The sequence below is a fragment of the Penicillium chrysogenum genome (assembly GCF_028827035.1).
Source record: "Penicillium chrysogenum strain IBT 35668 chromosome Unknown utg000005l_segment0_segment0, whole genome shotgun sequence".
NCBI lineage: Eukaryota > Fungi > Ascomycota > Eurotiomycetes > Eurotiales > Aspergillaceae > Penicillium > Penicillium chrysogenum.
The window spans coordinates 1,647,671-1,671,909 of record NW_026622753.1 but is presented as its reverse complement, the minus strand read 5'-3'; the positions used below and the strand labels follow the sequence as shown (position 1 = coordinate 1,671,909).

Here is a 24,239-nt window from a genome sequence, read left to right as displayed (position 1 = left end):
GAGCTCGGAATTGACGAGAACCTCGCGCAATATTGCTTTGGGTGAACCCTAATCGCGAATCATACTAAAGGATTGTTAGTTAGTGGATGCACTTATTGACTGTGGAGCTAAGAGCTTCTTACCATCCGGGCAGTTGATGGTGAAGTCTGGAATTTGCCAACAATACCTTATCCAAGTTCTAAAGTCTATTATGTCTACGCGCACCCTATTATATCACCCCTTAGCTCTATCGAACCTAACAACAGCTAACTTTCTCGTCTAAGCAAGTATGGCATGCCCATGGGTTTATTTAGCACCTCTAGTTCTTTCTTCTTAATACCGCTTGTGACTTCGACTTGTACCTGCGAGTAGACCTCAGAGCGGTGCATTGTCTAGAGAGGTTGCATGCTGCTAGGTTTTCAAGCTACTATCTGTTAAAATAGGATATCCCGGGAGCCTTATCGTGAATAAACGTGACTAAACCTTGGATATGTACAGGAGGAAGTTTCTCTATTTCACTTATTATTCCCTGTCGTAGAACGCGAATGACCTACAGAGCCCTAACTAACTTCAATACCTAAGCATAAATAGGATCCATGGATGGATCAACATGCTCTTAGACTGGTCAACCAACGCTTTTAAACACCTCGTCGCCACTTCTCTCTTCATATCTACAAGAAAGCCCGGCCGCGCACCTTTCTAGTGGGCAGTACTTAGCTTCATGGTGTGCTAATTTATACACATCCCGAGTATACGACAGCTCTTTGAGAAAATTCAACAGTGGCATTTTCAGGATATCCACTAATATTTAACTGGTACATTGACCTCAGCTAGATTGATCAAATCCAACTTAGCAACATTCTGCCGTAAGAGGTTCTGCGAACGTCTAGCGAGCCTACCTCTTAGAGCCAACCCTTGTCCGAGTTACGGATTGTGTCACGTCGAACGCATCGCCCTTAAGAAGCACATGACTACTGTTTATACTATAGCTACTTTGATAACAGGCTACATGTGGAGGAATGAAGAAAGACTATGTTACATTCCGAGCGAAGCCCATGGAGAGGAAGAAGAAGAGGGAAAGGAAGACAGAAAGAGAGAGAGACAGAGATAGAGACAGAGATAGAGAGAGAGAGATAGGGAGAACTATCTAGCCATCTCGTCCTGCCACCTATTAGTGGCCTCACATATGGAAAGTAAACAAGCAAACAATCAAGCTCAGTCCGCCTAACAAACATGGCATCCGGGATGGGATAATCCAACATATACGACAGACATGGGAAAACAGGGCTTCTCGTCCGCTCGGCCGTACTTAAGCCGCACGGCCACTTCTCGATACAACAATTACTTAGTCTGTATCTTCCCCAAAAGATTTAATATCGATTCCTACTAGGCAACAGATATGGGTATTGTAGGGAGTATAGGGAATAAATCCGTTTAGGAGCTTCCGTATCCTATAGACATCTGACTAGAACATAACCGAGTTTGAACAACCCCTCTAGGTCGAACCAAAGCACGATGCGTATTCAGGAAACGAATATTGTATTCAGAACAACAACGACTCGACTTTACGCCCTGACGGGAAAGATATATAACGAGAAGTACACGTGGGTTCCCCGATTCTGCCGGCCTTCCCTTATTCGAACAGCAGAAAGTCTGGTCGCCGGGCTGGAGATCTAGACGGCCGTAGCGGATTCGATTACCAGGGAGCAAAAAAGCAGATCTGGTTGATATTCGATTTTTTAAAGGGCTTGATGAGTACCACCTTTAAGGTGAATTTGCATAATGTAGCCGCGCGTGTTATTAAGAATGAGGACGACGAGATAGATTACATTGTGGTGCACCGCGTCTTGCCTATCTACCGGATATACGAAGTGATGAGTGGCCGGCATCAAAGTTGTGGACATACGCGAAAGCATAGAACGGAATGGATCCATTCCGTACGATTATGTGTAATTCAAGGGGGGGCATATTGTTGGTTTAGTTGTATAGTGGGGGAGTATGTTAGAGGAATACCGTACAGCTTTTAGGTAGAAAGAGTTCTGATATACTCTTTAAAGTAGGTTATTATATATCTGGGCCATTAGATGGCGGGATCATGCAATACAGAGCTTAAGTAGTCTTTGCGGCTGGGGATACTACGGCAGCCTTGACAATGCCTAGGCATAGAGCAGGAGTCTTGAATGGCAGCCTCGGAGATACCCTTCTGTTGATGGGAGGGACTTAGCGCGATTGTCAGCATAATCAAAAGAAGAGTAAATTTAGTTGATGGTGTCTTCTTCCCTTATATAGTCAAAATGTGAAGCTTTTCACATCAAGTGCCCGGATGGTCTAGTGGGTAAGAAGCTCTTCAGCTCCACAGTCAATAAGTGTATCCACTAACAATTCCTTAGTATGATTCGCGCTTAGGGTTCACCCAAAGCAATATTGCGCGAGGTCCTCGGTTCAATTCCGAGTTCGGGCCTAATCTTTTTCCTCCCCACCCCCTCTTTCTTTCCGTTTTTTTACATAGTTATACGCTGTCGCTGCTTTTGCTTCAGACCCTTGCCTCAAGATCTGTACGTCAATATTCTAGAGTAACGTATCTGTGAGAATGGGTTTTGGTATGGAGTAGGTAGTAATTAACTTCTAAGGTTGCTCCTATAAGACTAACGCTAACCCGATTCGGTATCAAAACATGCTAAGCATAGATCTTAGGGTTATAGAATCAAGACTAGCGCCATTTATACTCCGTACAGATAGACAATATCACCATTTCCTACATATAACATACACCAAGTGGTATCGAAGTCCAATCCAGACTGCGTTTAGCTCTCTCTAGTTCTTCCCGGTCCCATTAAGGGATGGGATCTACTAAGGGATCTCTAGTATCTATAAGGTGTTACGATCTAGATCTGATATGCTATCACATGCTGTCACATGCTAGATCCGATAGATTAGTTTGCTTTCTTCGATTTGTTTGCTAGTTCTTTGTTTGCCTCGCTAAGCGAGAAGAGACAGGGTTTGCACCGCTTGCACTAGATCTCGGCTTGACTAGCTTTCTCAGATCGCTCGCCAGATCTCTTGCTTTCTTTCCTTCTTTCCTTCCCTGTCTTTGGTATCTTGAATTGAAGCACTATCATGCTTTGGCTTCTTGCTTTGGCTTGTAAATCTGGCTCGTCACAGCCTACGCTTCGATATACTGTCTCTGGCCAAGTTGTAGAGTGCGATCACTACTTAGGTAATATCACGTTATAACTACCTAGGTAGACCCGAGCTTTGATCTGTTACACTCCTCCATTTCCAAGCCCGGCCTATTCTATTAGTAGAGGAGTTAGTGGGTTATCTATAGCCAAGTGAGTTTCCGGTAGTAAGCACCGTGTTATCACTGTGTGTTGTCAGCCGTCTTGCGGGCCTAGTATGTATATTGAATTATGGGATGATAGCAGTTGCTAGATTAGAGTGGTATTCTTTATTTTCTATTTTTCGCCTTTTGCGCTGAGTTACAGACATGACCTAGAATATATCCGCGTACGGAGTACACTAATGCCCTATCAAATCACCCGAGTGAAACATACTACAGCCTCTGCGACTTCTACCCTCTCCCACGTGCTCTGACTAACACGCTATATCCGAGAGTATAACACGGGTATGCTATATCTTTGTTGACGTTGACAGGAGCCATAACAATATCGATATGGAACATAATATAAAGAAAGAAAAAAAAAAAAAGAAAGGGCCCGAGCCCGGGATTGAACCGGGGACCTCGCGCAATATTGCTTTGGGTGAACCCCTGGAGATTTTGTTAGGAAATTGTAAGGTGGAGATTTGATCCGATTAGGGAGTCTTACTAAGCGCGAATCATACTGAAGAATTGTTAGTGGATGCACTTATTGACTGTGGAGCTGAAGAGCTTCTTACCCACTAGACCACCCGGGCACTTGATGTTGAAAAGCTTTATATTTTGACTATATAAGGGAAGATACCGCTTCTTGCTTTGATTTATTCCTGAACTTTTTTGGAACTTACAATTGCGTCATTTGCCCTTTTTTCTTTTCCATTTCCTGTCCATAGATAGACTCATTCTTGTCTCTCCTTGCATTTTTGTGATTGTGACCTCACGATCTGTACAAATGTCAGGCATTGCGCAGCCAAACCGCGCTGATGAAGTGCAAAGCGTGAGTCAACTCCGTATCGCAATGATTCACACCCCGCTGCACTCCTTATTTGATGCTCTAATACTAATACAACCACTCTGCTCAGCTTCTGAAAGCAGTAGAAGACCTTCTCATTCCCTTTATCCGATCCGCAGACGAGGACCCCCGAGGATCCTTCACACAGAAGAATGGCACCAACGGCACCAATGGGCACACCGGACTAGCTGGGACCTCTCTGGTAGACTATAAGAAACCCGAAGAGCTGCGGGATATCCTTCAGCTCGAGATCCCAGAGAAAGGCACTAAGCAGGAAGGTCTCATTGAGGTCTTGCAAAAGGTCCTTCAATACTCGGTCAACACCTGGCACCAGGGCTTTTTGGACAAGCTGTATGCGTCAACCAATGCGCCCGGTGTGGCAGCAGAGCTCATCCTCGCTACCTTGAACACCAACGTACATGTCTACCAAGTGTCGCCCGCGCTGACGGTCATTGAGAAATATACCGGCCAGCGGCTAGCGAACCTCTTCGGTCTGAACGGTCCACGGGCAGGAGGTATTTCCGTGCAAGGCGGATCCGCCTCGAACACCACCTCCATCGTCATTGCGCGCAACAACCTCTACCCGAGTACGAAAGCAGACGGGAACGGCGGGTACAAGTTCGTGCTCTTCACTAGCGCGCACGGCCACTACAGCGTGGAAAAGGCGGCGCAGATGCTTGGATTCGGCAGCAGTGCCGTCTGGCCCGTCCCCGTTGACAAGGTCGGCCGCATGATCCCAGATGAGCTTGAGAAACTAGTCCGAAAGGCGCAGAGTGAAGGCCGGACGCCGTTCTATGTCAACGCCACCGCAGGCACAACCGTCCTGGGCTCTTTCGATCCCTTCAACGAGATTGCAGCCATTTGCCAAAAATACAACATGTGGTTCCACGTCGATGGGTCCTGGGGCGGCTCGTTCATCTTCTCTAAGCACCAAAAGCATAAGCTAGCTGGCGCAGAAAAAGCAAACAGCATCGGCATTAACCCGCACAAAATGCTCGGCGTTCCGGTCACATGCTCCTACCTGCTGGCCTCGGATATGCGCCAGTTCCACAAGGCCAACACCCTTCCCGCGGGATATCTATTCCACAACGAAGACGACGAGTCTACCATCAACGGTGATGCAGACAAAGTATCCGAGTTGGAAGTCGACTCGCCGGAAGTCTGGGATTTGGCAGACCTCACTCTCCAATGCGGTCGACGTGCCGACTCCTTGAAACTGTTTTTGGGCTGGACATACTACGGCAACGAGGGCTACCAACAGCAGATCGACTCGGCATGCGACGTCGCCGCGCACTTGGCCAACACCATCGCCCAACATCCCGATTTCATTATTATTAGCGAAAACCCCCCGCCTTGTCTGCAGGTGTGCTTTTACTACGCCCCAGGCCAGGAGTTCGTGTACCCGCGCGGCATTGTCTCGAATGAGACACAGCGTGCGAAAAATAACAGCAAGGTCACTGAGCAAGTGACGCATGCGATCGTGCCCAAGGGTTTCATGGTGGACTTTGCACCTCCCAGTGCGGATGAAGATGCGGCTGGAAATGGGAAGTTCTTCCGGTGCGTGGTGAATGTTCAGACGACGAAGGAGACGGTCGATTCGCTTGTCCGCGCCATCGAAGAGGTGGGTCCTGGTATTGTCGAGACTCTGAAGGCGAGCAACCCGGCTGTTCCGCATAAGCGGCTTGGTGAGCGTGGACACGGGCCTGTTGTCCATCGCGTTTGAGCAGGTGCATGATTTCGGTTTTTTTTTTTTCATTTACTTGCGCATATAGAATAGATCTTATGGACACGAGAGACGGGATACGACATACAGGATATCTGGTACAATATATAAGGCTGTGCATCAATTTGACACCCTAAGAACAAGATGAGAATATCTCAGAGCTCAAATGTGGATGCTGTAGAACGATCGGTATAGTTTCAAACTATACCTAGCTGAACAGTGGTGATAAATCCCGTGCATGGAGAATAGCTTGGGTATAGTGTGATATCACAGCCATCAACTGCCAATCTCGACCCTGCGTTCCAACACGGACCGCGCCTCAGCTTCCGATAAAGAGTCGATCTCTAATTCAGCAAGCACACTACGTGCGCTCTCATTATCCCTAAAGAGCCTCTTCTCCACATCCCATAATCTTAAAGGCACATCATCCTTTGTAGAGACGTCCCCTTCTTGCTCAGCCGTACTTAAGCAAAGTATGCGCAGTCCCTCGCTGAGCTTTTTGATGGTTCGCGATGAGATGCCCACCTGGCTAGATGCACCGAGCGCCGAATCCACAACGTGACAGAGATGGTCGACGTCGCTGGCGAGCTGGGCTGCCCCAGTCTCAGAAAAGGTGTGTTTGGTAAGGACGTTGTCCCAGATATAGCTCTGGACAGACAGCAGGAGCTGGCGCGAGACTCTTCGTAGAGGCGCAGTCCCCAGTGCGCGAGAGAGGAAGGAGAGCTGCGTGGACAGGGCACGCATTGCATGAGCGAGGTCAGACGTGGGTGAGAGGGGAGACACCGTCGCTGTGGCAGAGGGGGTGGATAGCGTTGCCCATGTGGATACGCGAGAGTAGGGCTTCAGAGCGGCGAGGACATTGGAGGACAAGGTGGATGTGATGATAGTTTCCGAACGAAGTCGGAGACGACGGTAGGCGGATGCCGTCTCATCGAACAGAGCGCCGTCGGATGAGCTCGTGGTGTGGGCGCCGTTATTATTGGCGACTGCGGGTGAGGTACGCGACGCTACTTCTGCGACAGACATAGTACCAGCTACGTTGCGACCGCTGTCTCGGTTTTGTCGAACCCGATCTTGAAGCTCGGACCAGAGCTCAACGAAGAACACATCGTTGCTCCAATCCTCCATCTTCTTTTCAAGGTATTCGGCACTTCCGAAAACCCTGCAAAGCCTCTCCAGCCCGGCGACGCCCTCGACGCTAGCCTGCCCGTCGGCTCCCTGTACAGTGCGTCCAAGCGTCGATGTCATCGCGAGGTAGGCCTCAAGTGCAGAATAGAGGCGCTCATGGAACTGGTCGAAAATTGTGATTTGGATGTCAATGAGAAATCGCAGCTTCTGGCTAAAAGACGACAGGGGCTGATAGCGTTCGGTTATGGTTTCAAGAAGGTCATTCACGCGGATTGCAGCCTTTGTTGGTTTCGTTGCAGTGACCTCCATGCCATCGTAATCGATCTCTCCGCTGTCCGCGGTGTCGATGATATCTTTGTATCGCGCCAATGCAAAGTCCTTCTCAACCTGAAGCCATCTGTCATACCACCCTTGCTTGGTCAACACTTCCCAGGTCATGCCCTTCCAATTGTCATCCGCATATGGATCAGGCATATAGTTCCATGTTTCTCGGATCTCATTATCGAAGTTCATGAGTTCATGAATGAAGTGGCTGAGCAATTGAGGGTAGTTTGAGATTTGAGGGAGGAACAAGCTGATCTTTTGTCTCAGCATAGGAAGCAATGCAGTAATGTAGCTGTGTGATGCATTGTAAAAGTTCCATTCCAGACTTGGGCCGACTGCTTCGGCCCTTTCGTCGAAGATGGGCTGCAGATAAGAGACGAAAAAGCTGCCGTATTGGTTGACAAGGTCCATTATATGCGAGAGAAAATATTCCGGCTAGAATCACAGTTAGAGTGCTGTTTCGACGTAGACTTAGGGGCGCATTACCTTATCCAGTCGGTTTGTTGGCTTGTCTCCACTGAAGTGGTATTTGAATCGGAGATCCAGATGATGCACCATAACCTCTAATGGGAACAGGACTGGGGGCTCGAAGCTCAGCCCGGAAGTCAGTGCATCACGGGTTTGAAGTTCACTAAGCGGAAACTTGTTAGAATAAGAATCCAAGCATGAAGAAACTGATCATACGGTAATTGCAGGTCAATCAACAGTTCAACATCTTGCCTCCACCGGGCCAAGAGCTGGTCGGTAACATTCAGTTGTTTTGTCGGCCATTTCAGTTCTTCTAGCGTCTTCTGCAGCCGATCACTAAAGTATTTCTTCATCTGTTGTCTCAAAGCAGATGCTAGTTTGTCTGTGTAGTCGACAAGATGAGGGGCCGCTCCTTCGGCAGCAGGCTGGGCATCCTTCAGTAGTCCGACGATGGTCCGTAGTCGAGAGTACGGCTTCAAAGCGGAGCGTGGTTCGGAGGAAATGTCTGCCAAAGCTTGCTTGCTGTATTGCTGTTTCAGTATCAAGCCCCTCACGATTGGTGAACGGGGCATTACCTCAATTCCTCGGCTTCCTTGAGCAACTCCACATATCCCTTGGATAATTCAAGCCGCTGGAGCTTCTCCATGCTCTTTTCCAGACTCCGTACCGCCTCGTCACTGGTTTCTGATTGCGTGATGGCCATTAATCGTCGGTCGATGTCCGCTTGCTCCGCGGTGAACGCCTCGGCTTGCTTTCGAGTGGCTTCGGCATGGTCGTTAGAGGCTTTTGTCGCATTCGAGAGTGCTTCGCCCGCTTCCGCTAGCTGTTTGGCCGCAAGTTTGCATCAGTAACTGTTTAGAGAAGGTCGGGGTTGGGAGGGGTGGTACCTGCTTCCGCTGAAGCTCCTGTTGCGCGCGCAGACTGGATAGCAGCGAATCTAAATTCTCCAGGTCGGCAGAAACCTGAATCTTGTCATTTAAATAATCTTCGACCCGAGTCCGCTCATGCGAAGATAATTCAGAAAGGGACGCCATTGTTGAAGGAGGAAACTTAACTGTGGAAGCGCGAGCAGGGCGGCGCAGTTTACTCTAGGATCCCGAGGTCTAATTCCACAAATTACATAATAGCCCGGATGGGTCCACTGGTACTAGGTACCTAGGTAGGTAAAAGCTTCAGCTCCACTATCGATAATATAGTTAACTATATGGACCTCGCGCAAGCATGCTCAGGTGCCCTAAGCGCACACTGGAATATATTGTTAGTTATAAGTAATGTTGACTTTGAACTGGAGAGCGTCTTGTATGTACCCACTAGGCCATCCGGGTTATTAATAGCAACATTTTGCGGAACTTGAGCACTTGAGCCACTTAGTTGAGCGGAGAGCGGAGGCATCTTCTCGGTTTCTCTATTATGTTCACCATGCAATGCTATTCTCCTGACAGGAGCCCCAGTCGGGCAGGCTATGCGGTTATGATGGGATGTCTTGCGATGGTGTAGCAAGAGTATACGTCTCAGTAAGAGAATGTGGCCATTTATGAAGCTATCGATGAAGCTATCTTCGGTGCTTTAACGGGTGAGCTGCATCTCGAAACTAGATAGTGAGCGAAGCAGGTAGTCACCAGGGCAAGGTTGCCGAAGAGAAACGCATGTCAGGTATGTCGGCAGATTATCTCATTGCGGTTAGCAACCTTGGAACATTCGTATATGCTGATCTCCAGCCAACAGCGGCGCACCAGAAACTACCGCGCAGTTGTCATCATTCAGACCTTAGGAACCCTGCCGCAGCTTGTTAATCTCGTTATAGTATATCGTAACTTCCAGCTTGTCAGCCGAACCATTAGGAATAGTAGCGCGCGATTGCGGTACACAACATTCTGCGGCCTTCGATTATATATGCACTTCTGTGGGACTACCTAGGTAGTTAAAGTCTGAAGCCTTATATGGAGGGAATTCTTCAACTACCCGGCTGTCTATGTTATACTTCACTTATTACAAATAGTATCAGAAATCTTATATGCTTTCTCCAACAAGTCCGAATGCAGCGCCGTGCTAGTTACCTAGTATCCAAATGTACTAGTGAATTGAAGCCAATTGAACCTGGAATCTGTAATTTCTACCTAAAGTACAGCTCTGAAGCCAATAGGTACGTTATTCAGGTCAATAGGACTTTGATTGTGCTATGCTAGGTTCCTGATCCTGGATTTCAAGTATAATGAAAAGCAAAAACTTCATCCTCGCGAACGGGCAAAACCACTAGTCAACTCGTATCGTGATCTGAATCTGCTAGTTATCCTTGGCAGCCTTCGGATAATTTTGTGCGACTTTCAGCTCCTTCAGTTTCGCGATTCGAAAGGAGATAGATTCGTCAGCGAATATTATACCCCCATCCCTTGGGTAATCGCTGAGAATACAACCTCTTTCTGCAAATTGTGACCATAATCGGGAAAGATGAGGTTGTCGAGTGACCTGGGTTGGTTCCACAGGTGTCCAAAACCCACGGTTACCGCACCCATTCGCAGCGCCATCCTTCGTGCCCCTGCAAAGAAGATATGGAAGGAGAAGTGTTGGTTGGACCTTGATCGTCCACTTCGCTTTCATCATTTTTCTTTGTGGGCAAGAGGGGCATTGTACTTCTATCTCATCAGGGAGGGTTCCTAGCTCAGCCTTAGTGCGGAGGAGCCAAGTGATAGGTTTTTGGGCTCGACAAGTGTCAGCTTCATCGAGCGCTTCCTTACTCACACGACCCACGACTGGTGCAGACCAGGGCACCTTGTTATGAAATGGTTTGAGGGAAGCGTATTTAAACCCACAGCCCAGGTTCCCGCAGCCGTCTAAAGATTGCCACGACACATAAAGAGTGGGTTTGTGCTTGGCCCAGTAGGGAAATGGATCATCCAGGACTTGCTGGCCACACCCACTGCATATTCTTGGGAGGACATCGTAGGGTGCTTCACGAAAGATGAGGATTTCATCCACCTGCCGCCGTCGATCCCGAGAGATCATTCTGCCGTATGCAAAAAGAACTGTCATAGCGAGGTTGGCGATTCCCAATGTCTTTGGAGCATCGTCCCATGCCGGGACAAAATTGTGGAGTAGATCATAGGCCCTTTCTAGATCTTCACGAGAATCCAATGGCCTTGTATTAAACTTGAGACCCGGCTGGTCGTGGATGAGTGCTGTTATTTCCGCCGGTAGATCTTGCCACTCGTCGGAATCTTCCATCTCGTTCATTGTCATGAAGGAAGATTTGATGTTTTCGGCAGTTATTACACTGGACACTACCAGGGATCCAGACCCTTCAATGATTTGTTTCAGTGTCCTCCAGAAAGAACTGATTTTCTGGAGGCGGCAGTGGCGCTATCAAGTGTTAGAAACTCAGATCTCCTAGTATAGTAGCTCGATTGTTGCGTGAAAAATACCTGGGTCTTGTCTATGATCTCAATCTCAGTTGTGTCACTGGAGACCTCTGATTCCCGAAGAGGCCCATCCACACAGACTTCGCCCATAATGAACTGGTTCATAATCGAAACAATATTATCAAGACTGTTTGGGTCTCGCCCTCGCGGACCCCGGGTCCGATGGGACTTTTGCTGCGATAGTACTGAAAAGGGAAAAGCACGTTGTAGCTGTGCTGCCGCCTCTCCCTTCCAGCCTTCCCTCTGTATAGTCACTTCACGTGGTACAGTTAGATTCACTCGTAGTTTTGGGCTGAGTTCGTAGAACTGTGCTTCGATGTGAATTTGACTCAGTTTTGCGGCAACCTCTAGAGCTAGGTCTTGGGGTCTTCCATGTTTGCGTCGCAGGTTCTTAGCGCAATCTTTGTCACTTTGAATGTAGAAAAAATATGAAGGGTGTTTGACAAATAGCACGAATCGCTTCATTGCCTTTTTGTCGGAGCTGAGCTCCAGAAACACCTCGATACCGCTGAAGCGGCCCCAAAGCTTCAGAACTTCAAAGTTCTGAAACCAACCAGGTTTCTTCAGACTGCCCAGCACACGCTTTCGAACGGCTGACCCCCAGCATATCACTACAACTGCTCGCATATTGTCCCATATATCCCTCAAGAATCTCTCATGAATCTGCCAGAGATCCTCAGGGTAAAGGGTCTCAACATGCTGGCTAATGTCTCTTCTGGCGACTTGGTCGACAAATAACGTATTGCCAGGGTTGAATCCGGCTCGCTCCATCTGAGATATTGTCGCATTCGATGGGTCAAAGGTCTCCCCGAGACAAGGATCTTTGACTGAAAATGTGGGATTGAACAGGACGCAAGCCACCAACGCATCTAACGACCCGCTTGGACGAACGATGTGCTCTTTGGGTCGTTCGACATTTTTAGCCCTCCACCAGGCGAGATCATCATTCACCAGCCGCTGGTGGGCAGAACCAATATCCCAAGGGTATTTATTAGCTGTGTCCCAATGTATGTTAGCCTGACTAGATTCGTGCAATGCAATCCTAGGATAGATACTCACCTGGGGGGGGCTTGCTCAAAGTCGTTCATGAGCGAAATTGCTCGCTTTACTAGTAACTGATCCTCCGGAAGTAGGGACCTTTCAGGGTCTGCCACACAGAGAGACCCAAACAGATGAAATGTCTCTGGATGGGCCTCCATGCCGAGCAGACGTGGAATTTAGAAATGGCCAACACAGACTTGGGATATGTAACGGCTCTTTAAGAGAGTAGTGTATTACAAAGAAAAATATCGAAGTCTCTGGTCATAGAAGAATAGGAACGGGGAAGAACCTGGGCAAGAAACTGGACGGAAAAGAAAAGATACGGAGAGAAAAAAGAACACAAACTACATGTATCTAGATAATCTACAGCCTGGACATAAGTTTCTACACTCCCCGGGGCCCACCCGCACATTATGATTATATAATATACTGACAGTCCGGGCAAAAATCATGAATTCGTAGCTGCGGAATCTTGTAAGGTGTATACCACCCCTGGCTCTCAATAATAGCTTCTATCAGGTGCAGTATTATCTCAAAGAAATGCTCCATCCTAGATTTGCGTCGCTTACTATGTTAACATGGTTCTATACCTAAGTAGTATTACGCGTTTTAGGTAGACGGTATGAATTCATAACTAGTGGGCGGTAAGCTGGGTAGGGCGCGAGGCTGGTGTTGAGACTTATGTCCAGTCACTGTACGGAGTACGGAGTGGGTATGTCCATCTGGGAAGTCACTGTACATACGCCGTCAACAAAAGAATTCAATGTTACAGAGCTGAATATTAAAACGAAATATAGAAAAAGAAAAGAAGCAATGCAAAAAAACAGAGGGCCACGAAAGATTTCCCTACTGAATACGAAACATTGATCACCCCACCGCCTTTTAGGACTGACGTCTTCCGTAGGGCAACCTTGGAATCACGAGCTCTTCCACTACCAACACTTTGAATAATGCCCAGTCCGGCCAAGAAGCGGAAAAGAAATGGAGATTCGTCGCAGCCGACGCGCAGTATTAAGTCGTTCTTCAAAGAGCAGACCACCGAACAAACCAATTCGATTGTCCCCGATGTCACCGAGCAGACTCTCTCCGATGAAGCTCTTGCGCGCAAGCTACAGGCTGAGTGGAGTGAGCAGGGAAATAACAGCACTCCTACCGAAGATACAAAAGAAGGTCTGCAGATCAATACAGTTCCATCTACATTAGACTCGCCTGTTCCACCGCCGGTAGCGCCGGTGATACCAAAGAAGAGCACTCTCTCACTACAGTCATCAGCTGGCACGGAGGATACAATATCCCTTGCTATTCCTCTTGATCAAAGCCCCCAAACGTTCGATGCCAGCCAATATGCAGCAGAATTGCGGTCGCATTGGGCAACCGAAGACGGAGATGCTTCTTACGCTTTATTAACGAGAGCATTTGTCCTGGCGAATGCGACGACCAGTCGAATAAGGATTGTTGATACGCTGGTCAACTTTCTTCGGGTTCTGATTGAAGGGGACCCATCGAGCGTCTTGCCTGCTGTGTGGCTAGCGACCAATTCCATATCACCTCCATATGATGAATTAGAGCTAGGGCTGGGAGGCTCTTCCATCTCTAAGGCACTAAAAAAGATATACGGCCTCGATAACCAGGGGCTGAAGACCCTGTATGATAAGCACGGCGATGCAGGAGATGTTGCATTCGAGGCCAAAAAACGACAATCATTCACTCTGGTGAAGCCGAAGCCGTTACGAATCAAGGGAGTATACCAGTCACTGAAGAAAATCGCCACTAGCAAAGGACCTGGTAGCCAAGAAACCAAACAAAGGATCGTTGAGAAGCTTCTACAGGATGCGCGCGGCGCTGAGGAAAGTCGATACATTGTCCGGACGTTGGTCCAGAATCTGCGAATTGGCGCAGTCAAGACTACGATGCTGATTGCTCTCGCACGAGCTGTCTTATATTCCAAGCCTGTCGGGGCAGATTTCGAAGTTCGTCCGCCGAATCAACTTGGACGCTTGAAGAAGGACGAGCTTGCGGAAATATACAGCAGCGCGGAAGAACTCGTCAAAGCGTCATATGCTAGACATCCCAATTACAATGATTTGGTACCCTGCTTATTAGAGATCGGGCCTACAGAGGAGCTTTTGATCAGATGCGGCCTATCCATGCACATTCCACTAAGGCCGATGCTGGGCAGTATCACACGCGATCTGTCGGAGATGTTGACGAAGCTCCAAGGCCGGGACTTCAGCTGCGAATACAAGTACGACGGGCAACGCGCGCAGGTACACTGCGACGAGCAAGGGACAGTTTCTATCTTCTCGCGCCATCTTGAACTCATGACGGAGAAATATCCAGATCTTGTCTCACTGGTCCCGCAAATACGGGGGAAGGCGTGTCCAGCTTTATCCTAGAGGGAGAAGTAGTTGCCGTGGACCGTGAGACTGGCGATCTTAAGCCATTCCAGGTTTTGACCAATCGTGCAAAGAAGAACGTTGAAATCGGAGACATCAAGGTCAATGTCTGTCTTTTCGCATTCGACCTCATGTATCTCAACGGCGAGCCTTTGCTAGATCGCCCCTTTCGAGAACGTCGCAAGCTACTTCGCAGTCTCTTTGTAGAGATTCCAAAACACTTCGGCTGGGTGAAGAGCATGGATGCGACATCAGCGGATTCTGAGTCTGTCCTTGAGTTCTTCAAATCCGCCATCGATGTCAAGTGCGAGGGTATTATGGTCAAACTCCTCGATAACAAGCCCAGTGCGAACACCCAGCAAGTCAACAACAAACTCTCCGACGAAATAGCTGCCATAACCACCGAGCAACCAAACCAAGCAATATACGACCCAATAACCAACCCCAACCCTAAAGCAAAACCCACCCGACGCAAGCCCCTCCTCTCAACCTACGAACCTGACAAGCGCCTCGAATCCTGGCTCAAAGTTAAAAAGGACTACAGCACATCCTCCGAAACCCTCGACCTAATCCCGATAGCCGGGTGGCACGGCCAAGGACGTAAGGCGAAATGGTGGTCCCCGATCCTAATGGCAGTACGCAACCCGGAAACGGGATCCCTGGAAGCCGTAACAAAATGCATGTCCGGTTTCACGGACAAGTTCTACCAAAGCAACAAAGAAAAATACGCGCAGGGTAGCACAAACGTAATCTCGCGCCCCAGCTACATCGAATACCCCGGCGAACCAGACGTGTGGTTTGACCCGAGCGAGGTGTGGGAAATGGCTTTCGCGGATATCACGCTCAGTCCTACGTACCCGGCTGCTATTGGGCTGGTTAGTGATGAGCGTGGGTTAAGTCTGCGCTTTCCACGATTTATTAAGGTTCGTGAGGATAAGTCGATTGATGAGGCTACCTCGTCGGATTACCTAGCGTTGCTGTGGCGCAAGCAGATGGAGCGGACTGGGGATGTTGCGGAGGTTGGTGATGTCAGTCTGGAGGAGGGAATGGAGTAGATGAGCTTGTTCGTGTAAATGGAAGTCCTGTGGATTGCCCTTGGTACTCCGTACAGCACCTCAATGTGTTGGCAGGTGACCCTCCTTCAATGGCAGAGTCGATAGATGACACATCGATATGACACTGAGAATGACTAGTGTATTTGTCGATATGGAGGCGAGAATTACTCGTGCATTATGAAAAAGGGAGAGATCTTCTCGGATCCTGTCGCACGACAGAGATGCAAGATGCATCCCAACCACACCGTAAGTGCCCAGACTGCTGCATGTCAAATGTTCTATGTGTTTGACGTATTCTACTCAATCTAATAGAGTCCTTCCAATTTCAATTGATTCTTAGCTACATGTATTGTCCAAGATTAACCACCTGGCGTGTTTACCTTTTGATGTCAATTCTACACAAGTATAGTAGAACCATACCCAACTGTATCTTTAACTATGTACCATTGGAAGAAGCCCCATAGGGCCGCAGTTAATGCACCAATAGTAAGGAGTAACAAGATCGGGCCGGTTAAAAGCAACTAAAACATTTCCATGCAAGTCCATCCTGACGCCGAAGGTTCGGGATTTGAAAACATGCACGTGGGCATATCCCGCCAACGCGCACAAGCAGCACAGCCCAATAGCCCCTAGCCTATCTATAGAAATAGCCATTCAGCGCCATCCACGCTCGAACACCTGCAAGATAGATTGCCATGATTACGACATTCTCGTAACTCGACACTAGCAGGTCGCACAACATCCACCACAGCCCTCTCCAACACAGCCCTAAAACTGCCGTGTGCAACAGAAACTCGTAAACAGCAGCCAACCTGTAAGATCCCCACGCAAACTTCTCTGTCAGATAGCAGTAAGTCCTTGCTGCCCGATATCTCCTACGCATGCCCAAGGAGCAGTTAGAATCGGTGAAAGCATCCATGAATGTTCTCAGTCCCGACTCTGTTTTGCATGCAGGAAGACTTGCAGGTTCGACTGGAACCTCAGCGGGGACTTGAGTCGAGGGGGTTTGAACTATCTTGGCGTTAGGCGAGTTTGTTGTTGATTCAGTCAATCTCTGCAACATCGCTGGATCGGATGTCCATAGACGCTGGGATACCGGATCACAGATCTGGGGGAAGTTCTCCAGTTCGGTGAAAAGCCCAGTTTTGGCATCCGCGTATTTCAGGATATTTGTATAGAACTGGGGTGTAAGAGGCTGTATTTCGAGGGTAGGGGGAGGTGCAGAGGTAAAAGTTTTGGCTGGGGAGTTCATTATCATGGGGTGGAGATGTAGTGATTTGGCAGGTGTATAGATCACCGTCAAGGGAAAACGGCATGTCTTAACAAGGTGGGAGAGGTACAGCCGGAAGAAAGGCTCCAAAATCCTGCAAGAACCGTTAGAAAGTTTCAGAGAAAGCAAAGAAAATATGAGCGGACCTCTCTGTCTCCGAGGCATTACGTGGGATGTTTCCCTTCTTCACATCCGGTTTGTTCAAGTAAGGCATATTGCCTCTGAATCGAATACGGAGTGCCTCTACCACAATCCGACCAATCGACACTGGCACAAAAAATGACCAGCTGAGCAGGAAGCTCGCCAGCTCCCAGGACGACACCAAAAGAGGGTCAATTGGAGCAGCAACGGAGAAAAGACGACTTGAAATCTTGGGCTTGCCAGAGGTGCTCATAAGGGTCATATTGGAGTGGAGTGGACCGCCTTTCTCAGGTGCTGGATCTAATGGGTCCATGAACCGGAGAGCAAATCCACCTTCGACTTTCTCGAAAGGTGAAGCAAAGATGTCTTTCTCCCAGCTGCCCTTGTAGTACTTGGCTGTGGGAGCCGATGATGTGAACTGGACCAGTTGATCACCATGAGGCCCGCTTCCTGAAACGGTGCTGAAAGCCTCGCAAGATTTCGATTTCTCGTAACAGGAAGAGTCTTCCTTGGTTAATCGACAGAAGGCGTTCTTCTTTTCGCCGTATGAGTTGTTGATTTCCATGATGATACCACTGAGCTCTTTGAGAGGTGAGTAGAGATACCAATACGATATCGGACTTTTAGTCCACCAAAGAAATTGAGGGATGCTGATGAGATATGCATAAGGATAGTGCGTTGGATTCTCGCCCTGGAAGTGTTAACATAGTAACATATTAGCACCAAGGTATGCATTCTTTTCAGGGACTAACACACCCGTTCTTTCAAAAAATGTTCTAGTTTTGCGGCCAAGGTTAGATGACCATCTCCACGGTGAAGATACCAACTAGTATCAATCCTGAACCAGAGTGGAATTCGAAAAATCCTCTTCACAAAAGAGTGGAAAGGACTTGTGACTGGGGTGTGTTGGTCTGATTGATCACTTTCAATGGACACCACAGCCCCAACACGACCTCCAAGTCCAACGGGAACTCCAACGAGGAAATAGTTGATCCAGTAATGGTACTTCTCTGGGAAAAAGCGAGCGTGAGTCAGACGTGCTGGGTAGAGTAGAGGTCTTCCCAGTAGCGTTTTCTCAACTTTGGGGTCTCCATCAGACCACAGGACCAACTTCCGCTTGACAAATGCTACCATCGAGACCCAAACGAGCAGTGTACTACTAACAGCTAGTAGAAAGAAAGGTATAAGTATCTTTACAGTCTTGATCCAACCAATATGGTGAAGGACATCCACCAAGATAGGGACAAAGACGATAAACATGTTGATTCTGACCGGACCCTTGTGATAGTGGAAGGACTGGATGGAAATTATAGAGACGAAGAAGCTAATAGTTGTTGCTGCACAAAGTTGGAAAGAAAGGCAAGACATTATATCAGGCCAAGAGCAAATCGGTATTTGATACAAGAACATGAGGCTGGTCGATGCCGGACTATTCGACAGATTACTACAACTCAATATATCTTCCATTGGCTAGCACCGACGCTCACCGCTATATTTGCGCATGTCAGTTGCATGAATCTACCGAATGGTGTATAAAACAAGAATGCATCTTGACAGAATGGGTGCTATTACAACCAAATGGGGTTGTGTGCGTTGCGTCGAATATATGAAGTGGGTTATTCAGATTCTATGACCAAACAAGAGAAGTTCAACCTGTACATGCCTTGCTTTAAGCTAAACGAACTGTCCTTATCTTCCTAGATATGCCGAAGGGGGGTAGTGGATGGCTCCTTAACTGGTGCATGTACTATCACTGTGTAACTATGTATGCACGCAATACTGAGATATATGATCTATATCGATATCAAATCAACTGAGAATGACAGTTTTAGGGAGCTATAAATTCAGCCTCGAGAAATTACTAGGGAAATTAGGCAATCTCCTTCTCATTCAACTTGAAGATTAATCTCTCACTTTGAATTTTTCGCTATGGTTTCCTTTGAGAAAAGGACCTCCTCCAAGGTTCTCATCATTGGAGCTGGCTTTTCCGGTCTAGCTACGGCTTGCCAACTTCGAAGAGAGCACAATTGTGATGACTATGTCATCTATGACCGCTCGTCTGCTCCAGGAGGGACTTGGTGGGCGAATAAATGTTAGTTGGTTGATCTCTTCTCCCTTTTCCTTGATATCTTACCTAACATGACATTGTAGATCCAGGATGTGCCGTGGATATCCCGGCGGTCTTCTACAGTCTATCTTTTGCCCCAAACCCCGAGTTCTCGAAAGTCTACCCCCCTCAAGCGGAGATATTGGAATACTTCAACAAAGTTGCAGACATGTATGAAGTCTCTCGACGAATCGTTCGGAATACAGAATGGGAAGGGGCGTATTGGCAAGACCAGACAAGCAGCTGGTTGGTCAAGTTGAAGGACTTGACCACAGGTCAGACATTCTACCACGACTGCAAGATCTTGATATCTGCTGTTGGAGCCTTGGTGAACCCAAACCGATTTGACGTTCCGGGCGTCGAAGACTTTGAAGGCGATATAGTTCATACCGCTGCATGGAAAGAGGATATGTCTCTTCACCAGAAAGACGTGGTTGTTGTTGGCAATGGATGTGAGTTGCACCCTCTTCCCTCTCATTATAATAAGGACATGTCGCCAACAGTTAATCAGGTTCGGCTGCTCAGCTCATTCCCGCTATTGCTAAAGAAGCTCGAAGCATTACTCAATTCATTCGGGTAAGACATGCCTTCCATTTGTAGCAAATGTCCATTTCTCATTGTTCCAGACTCCCCAGTTTTATTTGCAAAATGAAAACAGGCAAATCGACGACAACTGGAAATTCGTTTTTCGCTATGTGCCCGGTGCTCTACGTTTATTGAGATTGGCTGTGTTTCTCTATTTGGAGAGCACAGCTGTCAGATTCAATATTAGTCGTAACGGAAACAAAGCGAGGAATCTATCCTCAGAGAGAAGCAAAGCTTACATTCAAAGGAATGCACCTGGTGAGTTCCATTCAACACGATTAATTTGTCAGCCCTTTTGCTTACTATTGTGGAATTGAAGAGCAATATTGGCCCCTTTTGACGCCGAATTACGAGATTGGATGCAAGGCAAGACCTCAGAACTAAAACCGACTCTGAAATACATACTAAGTCTCCTTTCAATGTAGCGCCGGATCTTCGACAACAATAAGTATATCAGCTGCCTGCAAGCGACCAACATCCATCTTACAGATGACCCCATTGTCAAGATTTCAACCCATTCGATTTTCACCAAGTCCGGCCAGGAATACCCGGCAGATGCAATTGTAAGTCATCTACTACAAAGCCTCAGACACTTGTTCTCCCAGCTAATCCTTATTCTTCTCAATACAGCTACTTGCCACCGGATTCGCCCTGACACAGTACGATGTAGAGCTGGTAGGACGGGACGGCCGCACCCGCAGTCAGCATTGGGATAACTTCGGCTACAAAGAGGCATACAAGTCTACTGCGATGTCCGGATTCCCCAATTTCTTCTATGTCCTGGGTCCGAACTCTGGTAAAGGCCACACATCTGCCATTTACTCTATTGAGAAGTATGACAAGTTATTCTTAGCCTGCTATTTTCCGGTGTATCCCCGCTAACAATGGCACAGCTACGTCAACCTTGTTATGAAGGTGATTGCGCCTGTTATTCAGGACCGCTGTTCGTTTGTTGAGGTCAAGCCCGACAGTGAGAAAGACTACAATGTGAATTTGCATGAGAAAATCGCCGCGACAATCTTCAACAGCTCGTGCGGGAGTGTAAGCAAAGACATCCCATATTCTTCTGGTTGGGATGGTACGGATCTGATACATAGCTGGCAGTATTTCATCGACTACAAGACCGAGAAGAACTGGTTCATCTACCCATGGAACTCATTTGTCATGTGGTATTCCACCCACTGGGGCAATTTAGATGACTGGATATACGATGTACGTTGGTTAATGAAGCTTCTGATTGATGAGCCGAAAAGATTGACTTGTGAGTACTATAGGTCCGGCCCGACAAGAACCGCCAGGTGTTCTGCTTCGGTCATCTGCTACTTCTACTTGTCAGCATTATTTCTTTGGGACTTACCATTATAGTAAAGGAGAGATACAATTGAAGAATGGAAAGGACGTGGGAAATAAGTGATGGGCACGGGATATAGGGGACGGGATATAGTGCCAATCCATCCATGGATGTAGCCTTATATGACATCACATTTGACTTTCAATATCATCTCTGATTGGCCTGAAGCCTCTTAAACTGCAACGCGAAAGTGACGCGAAAAGACGCGACCGGACTGGACGCGAAAAAATGAGGGGTTGGCTACGTGGTCCAAGGAAAACAGTGGCTTTTTAAGGCGAAATAGGGAAGTAGATGCTGGGCTGGAATGCTGTCCATTAATATGTGTAGGTCTTGTGTGTTTGAGGCCAATAAGCACGATTAAAGAATGACCTGGTTAGGTGAACTATGTGTTTTTTTTTGACAGGTATTGAAGTACACATATGTTCTCAAGGTTGAACATATTCCATTTCATCCTCCATCTCCTTATATCAAGACAAGAGCCATGCAGAAATATTAAACGATCTCATCAAAGGCATGCTGGGTGCAAAGGGAAAAAGAAATAGAAAGAAAGAAATAGGAGTGAACAGTGCAATTGCCGAGGGCAGACAATGACATAGGAGAAGCAAGATTGATGAATGAGAGGCAATGCAAGACATTATAGTTAGCAAAGCATTTGGGAAAAAGAAACGCCTGTGGATGCAAGTCCAGACAGAGGCCTTCCCGATCGAGACTCAGGTCTGTCCTCGAAAGAGTGAGGCTCTACACTGGGGAAAGGGGGCAAATTACATAGGGGATGAACACAATGTGTACATAACATGATCATGAGAAAGTCGTCAATGGGTTTAAGAGGGAGGTAAGGCAAAAATGAACAGAGAAGAGAAAATGGAGAAATACGGGATTTTACGGATGCAGTTCGCCGCCCAGCTGTAACGCCAGTCCCGTTTCCTTGCGAAGTCGAGGGCTGGAGTTGCTTGGAGGAACTAGGGCATCGAAGTTCAATCGCTTTCGGTTGCTGGTAAGCGGAGTGCGAGCAGGATTGCCTGGGGTGCGCCCACCCCAGGTCGGTTGCGCCGGGCTAGGGGTCACGTTGACGAAATCAGCAAAATTGAATTGCTGATTTGGTGTGCTGATGTTGGCAAACATGCCACCACCCAGTGTAGGTGTCATGCCTGGCAGTACTGCATGCTGGCTTGGAGGAGTGGAAGGTGGGAAGGCTTGGTTTCCGTTGCCCCTTGCAACCCGAGCAGGGGTCGGTGAGTTGGCGAGGTACAAGAGCAAGTCTGCACCGTCCTCGTGGTTCTGAGGCTGGTTGCGGGGCAATCGCATATGTTTTGGAGGAGGGGTTCGTGGAGGAGATGAGCCTACGACCGAGCTCATGTGCTGGAAACTGTGCAGCGGCAGATCGGGATCGATCTCTTCTGACGGCCTGGGATATATAGGCGATGACATCTCTGGGATTGTCGCCTCGGACATGAAGGGGGCTTGTGTGCGTCGGCTCGTACGGTGTCGGTTCATGCCAGGGGAGGATTCCGGCAGTCGGTAAGAACTCTTCCACGACACCCGGGGTGCCTTGGCAGGGCGTTCGGAATCGGAGTCAGACCGTAGGCGCTTTCGACTGGCAGACAGCATAGGCTGCATGACTCGAGAGTTGAAGGTAGCGGCATGTTTATTGCGGGCGGATCGAGGGAGCTCCTTGGAATAGGTGGAGGCTTGAAGGGGAGGGGAGGTGAAGGGAGTCTCGCAACGACTGCGTGAGAATTCGGATGAAGAGTCGGAAGGCTTGTCACTCTCGAGAACGGGTCTGCCATCCTGCTGGTTCGGGTTCAGGCCATGCAGTCGACCATGTTGGTACTTGAGTTTGGCAAGGCCCAATCGATCCTGCAGACTGAGAGAAACCTGTGCAAAGAGAATCCAGGGTCAGTCCCACGTCATCAACAATATAATTCGGAAGCATTAGGATACAGTGGCAAGTATTTAGACCAATAGCCAAGACCACATCTCAAGGGATCCGCAGCCTCTTATTTTTTTTTTTTGGGAGGGATCTCTTACCTGGGCGATATCGATTTTGCGGATCGTTTTTTCTGCCGAGCCCGGCTGTGATGGAGGCATTGTATAAGGAAACCAATAAAAACAAGCAAGACACCCCTATGCGAAAAAAAGAAAAAGAACAGACGTTTTCGAAGAGTCGAGGTTGGGGTTTGGGGCGAGCAAGGGCGAAAGGGAAGGGAGATTGGCGAAATGCGGGAACTCCGATAATTCTGGAGAAGCACTTGAACAGATTGGGATTGAAAGAAAGAGAGCCAATTCCTATTCGTTGAAATTGGCAGTAAGAATATATGGGGGGAGAACATGTCATTTCTTATTTTTCATTTTTATTTTGTTTCTCTTGAATCTGTCAATTTTCTTCTACACACTGTTATCCAATTCTATCTGGACTGTTCTGTATCTGGTGTCCCTCCCTATATACTAAACATGTGCATATGTGCATGTATACAACTTCCTCTATATAGACAATTTTAATAACCCTTATGACATAGTTTAATTATTCTATTATTTCATGTTAGAATGGTTTGTTACAAAATCGATGTATCCAATTAGTCCCCTGAATCCCATTACTTCCTCCTATTCCGTATACTCCGTACAGTTTCGTCTAAAGATCTTTATTCTCAAAGAAGAAATATGTTTTTCTGCAGATTCCAGGATCCTCATGGAAACGAGGTATGCAGTCCCAAATTCCGATCTATCTGGAGTGAAGAATGGAGTCGTAAGTCCCCTGAGGTATGCTCCAGATCGCCGGAAGCATTTCATATACCTTAATGTGTCCGGTGTACCAAATTCTGGGGAATAGGAAGGAAATGGGAGAATTGAAGTTGTAAATGCCCTGAAATTGAAGGAGATTGAAGGAAATAAAAGGAAATAAATTGGTGTTGGGGCCGTGAGCTGTAACTACGATAGTACATATATGTAGCCATATATATGCAGCCCAGATAGGGACGTTTCAAGATTCTAATATTGGATTTTGACACTAGCCACCTACGTAATTCGAAAATCCAAGCATTCCCGAAAAGAAAGGCATAACGTCAAGCTTTATAGAAAACTGAAACATC

General features: G+C 47.7%; 7 protein-coding genes across 7 annotated transcripts; 3 read left to right on the top strand and 4 right to left on the bottom strand.

Moving 5' to 3' along the window:
• Positions 1-4,088: 4,088 nt before the first annotated feature.
• N7489_009033 (pyridoxal phosphate-dependent decarboxylase family protein) lies at positions 4,089-5,871 on the top strand (the record flags this gene model as incomplete). The annotated part of the gene is made up of 2 exons (XM_056714783.1): positions 4,089-4,133; positions 4,219-5,871. The coding sequence occupies 2 exons, from the start codon at positions 4,089-4,091 to the stop codon at positions 5,869-5,871; spliced, it is 1,698 nt and encodes a 565-aa protein (XP_056562405.1).
• A 276-nt stretch (positions 5,872-6,147) lies between these two features.
• N7489_009032 (RINT-1 family protein) lies at positions 6,148-8,825 on the bottom strand (the record flags this gene model as incomplete). The annotated part of the gene is made up of 5 exons (XM_056714782.1): positions 6,148-7,758; positions 7,810-7,954; positions 8,008-8,313; positions 8,367-8,614; positions 8,679-8,825. 5 exons carry the CDS (start codon positions 8,823-8,825, stop codon positions 6,148-6,150), a joined length of 2,457 nt encoding a protein of 818 aa, XP_056562404.1.
• A 1,249-nt stretch (positions 8,826-10,074) lies between these two features.
• On the bottom strand, positions 10,075-11,834 carry N7489_009031 (uncharacterized protein; the record flags this gene model as incomplete). The annotated part of the gene is made up of 2 exons (XM_056714781.1): positions 10,075-11,148; positions 11,211-11,834. The coding sequence occupies 2 exons, from the start codon at positions 11,832-11,834 to the stop codon at positions 10,075-10,077; spliced, it is 1,698 nt and encodes a 565-aa protein (XP_056562403.1).
• Positions 11,835-13,198: 1,364 nt separating this feature from the next.
• N7489_009030 (putative DNA ligase I) lies at positions 13,199-15,699 on the top strand (the record flags this gene model as incomplete). The annotated part of the gene is made up of 2 exons (XM_056714780.1): positions 13,199-14,602; positions 14,647-15,699. The coding sequence occupies 2 exons, from the start codon at positions 13,199-13,201 to the stop codon at positions 15,697-15,699; spliced, it is 2,457 nt and encodes an 818-aa protein (XP_056562402.1).
• A 634-nt stretch (positions 15,700-16,333) lies between these two features.
• On the bottom strand, positions 16,334-18,370 carry N7489_009029 (uncharacterized protein; the record flags this gene model as incomplete). Its single annotated transcript, XM_056714779.1, has 3 exons — positions 16,334-17,063; positions 17,116-17,801; positions 17,867-18,370. The coding sequence occupies 3 exons, from the start codon at positions 18,368-18,370 to the stop codon at positions 16,334-16,336; spliced, it is 1,920 nt and encodes a 639-aa protein (XP_056562401.1).
• Positions 18,371-19,039: 669 nt separating this feature from the next.
• Positions 19,040-21,187, top strand: N7489_009028 (flavin-containing monooxygenase; the record flags this gene model as incomplete). The annotated part of the gene is made up of 8 exons (XM_056714778.1): positions 19,040-19,202; positions 19,262-19,669; positions 19,729-19,793; positions 20,228-20,365; positions 20,433-20,635; positions 20,696-20,843; positions 20,907-21,014; positions 21,077-21,187. The coding sequence occupies 8 exons, from the start codon at positions 19,040-19,042 to the stop codon at positions 21,185-21,187; spliced, it is 1,344 nt and encodes a 447-aa protein (XP_056562400.1).
• An 845-nt stretch (positions 21,188-22,032) lies between these two features.
• N7489_009027 (uncharacterized protein) lies at positions 22,033-23,241 on the bottom strand (the record flags this gene model as incomplete). The annotated part of the gene is made up of 2 exons (XM_056714777.1): positions 22,033-23,028; positions 23,182-23,241. 2 exons carry the CDS (start codon positions 23,239-23,241, stop codon positions 22,033-22,035), a joined length of 1,056 nt encoding a protein of 351 aa, XP_056562399.1.
• Between the last annotated feature and the right edge of the window lie 998 nt (positions 23,242-24,239).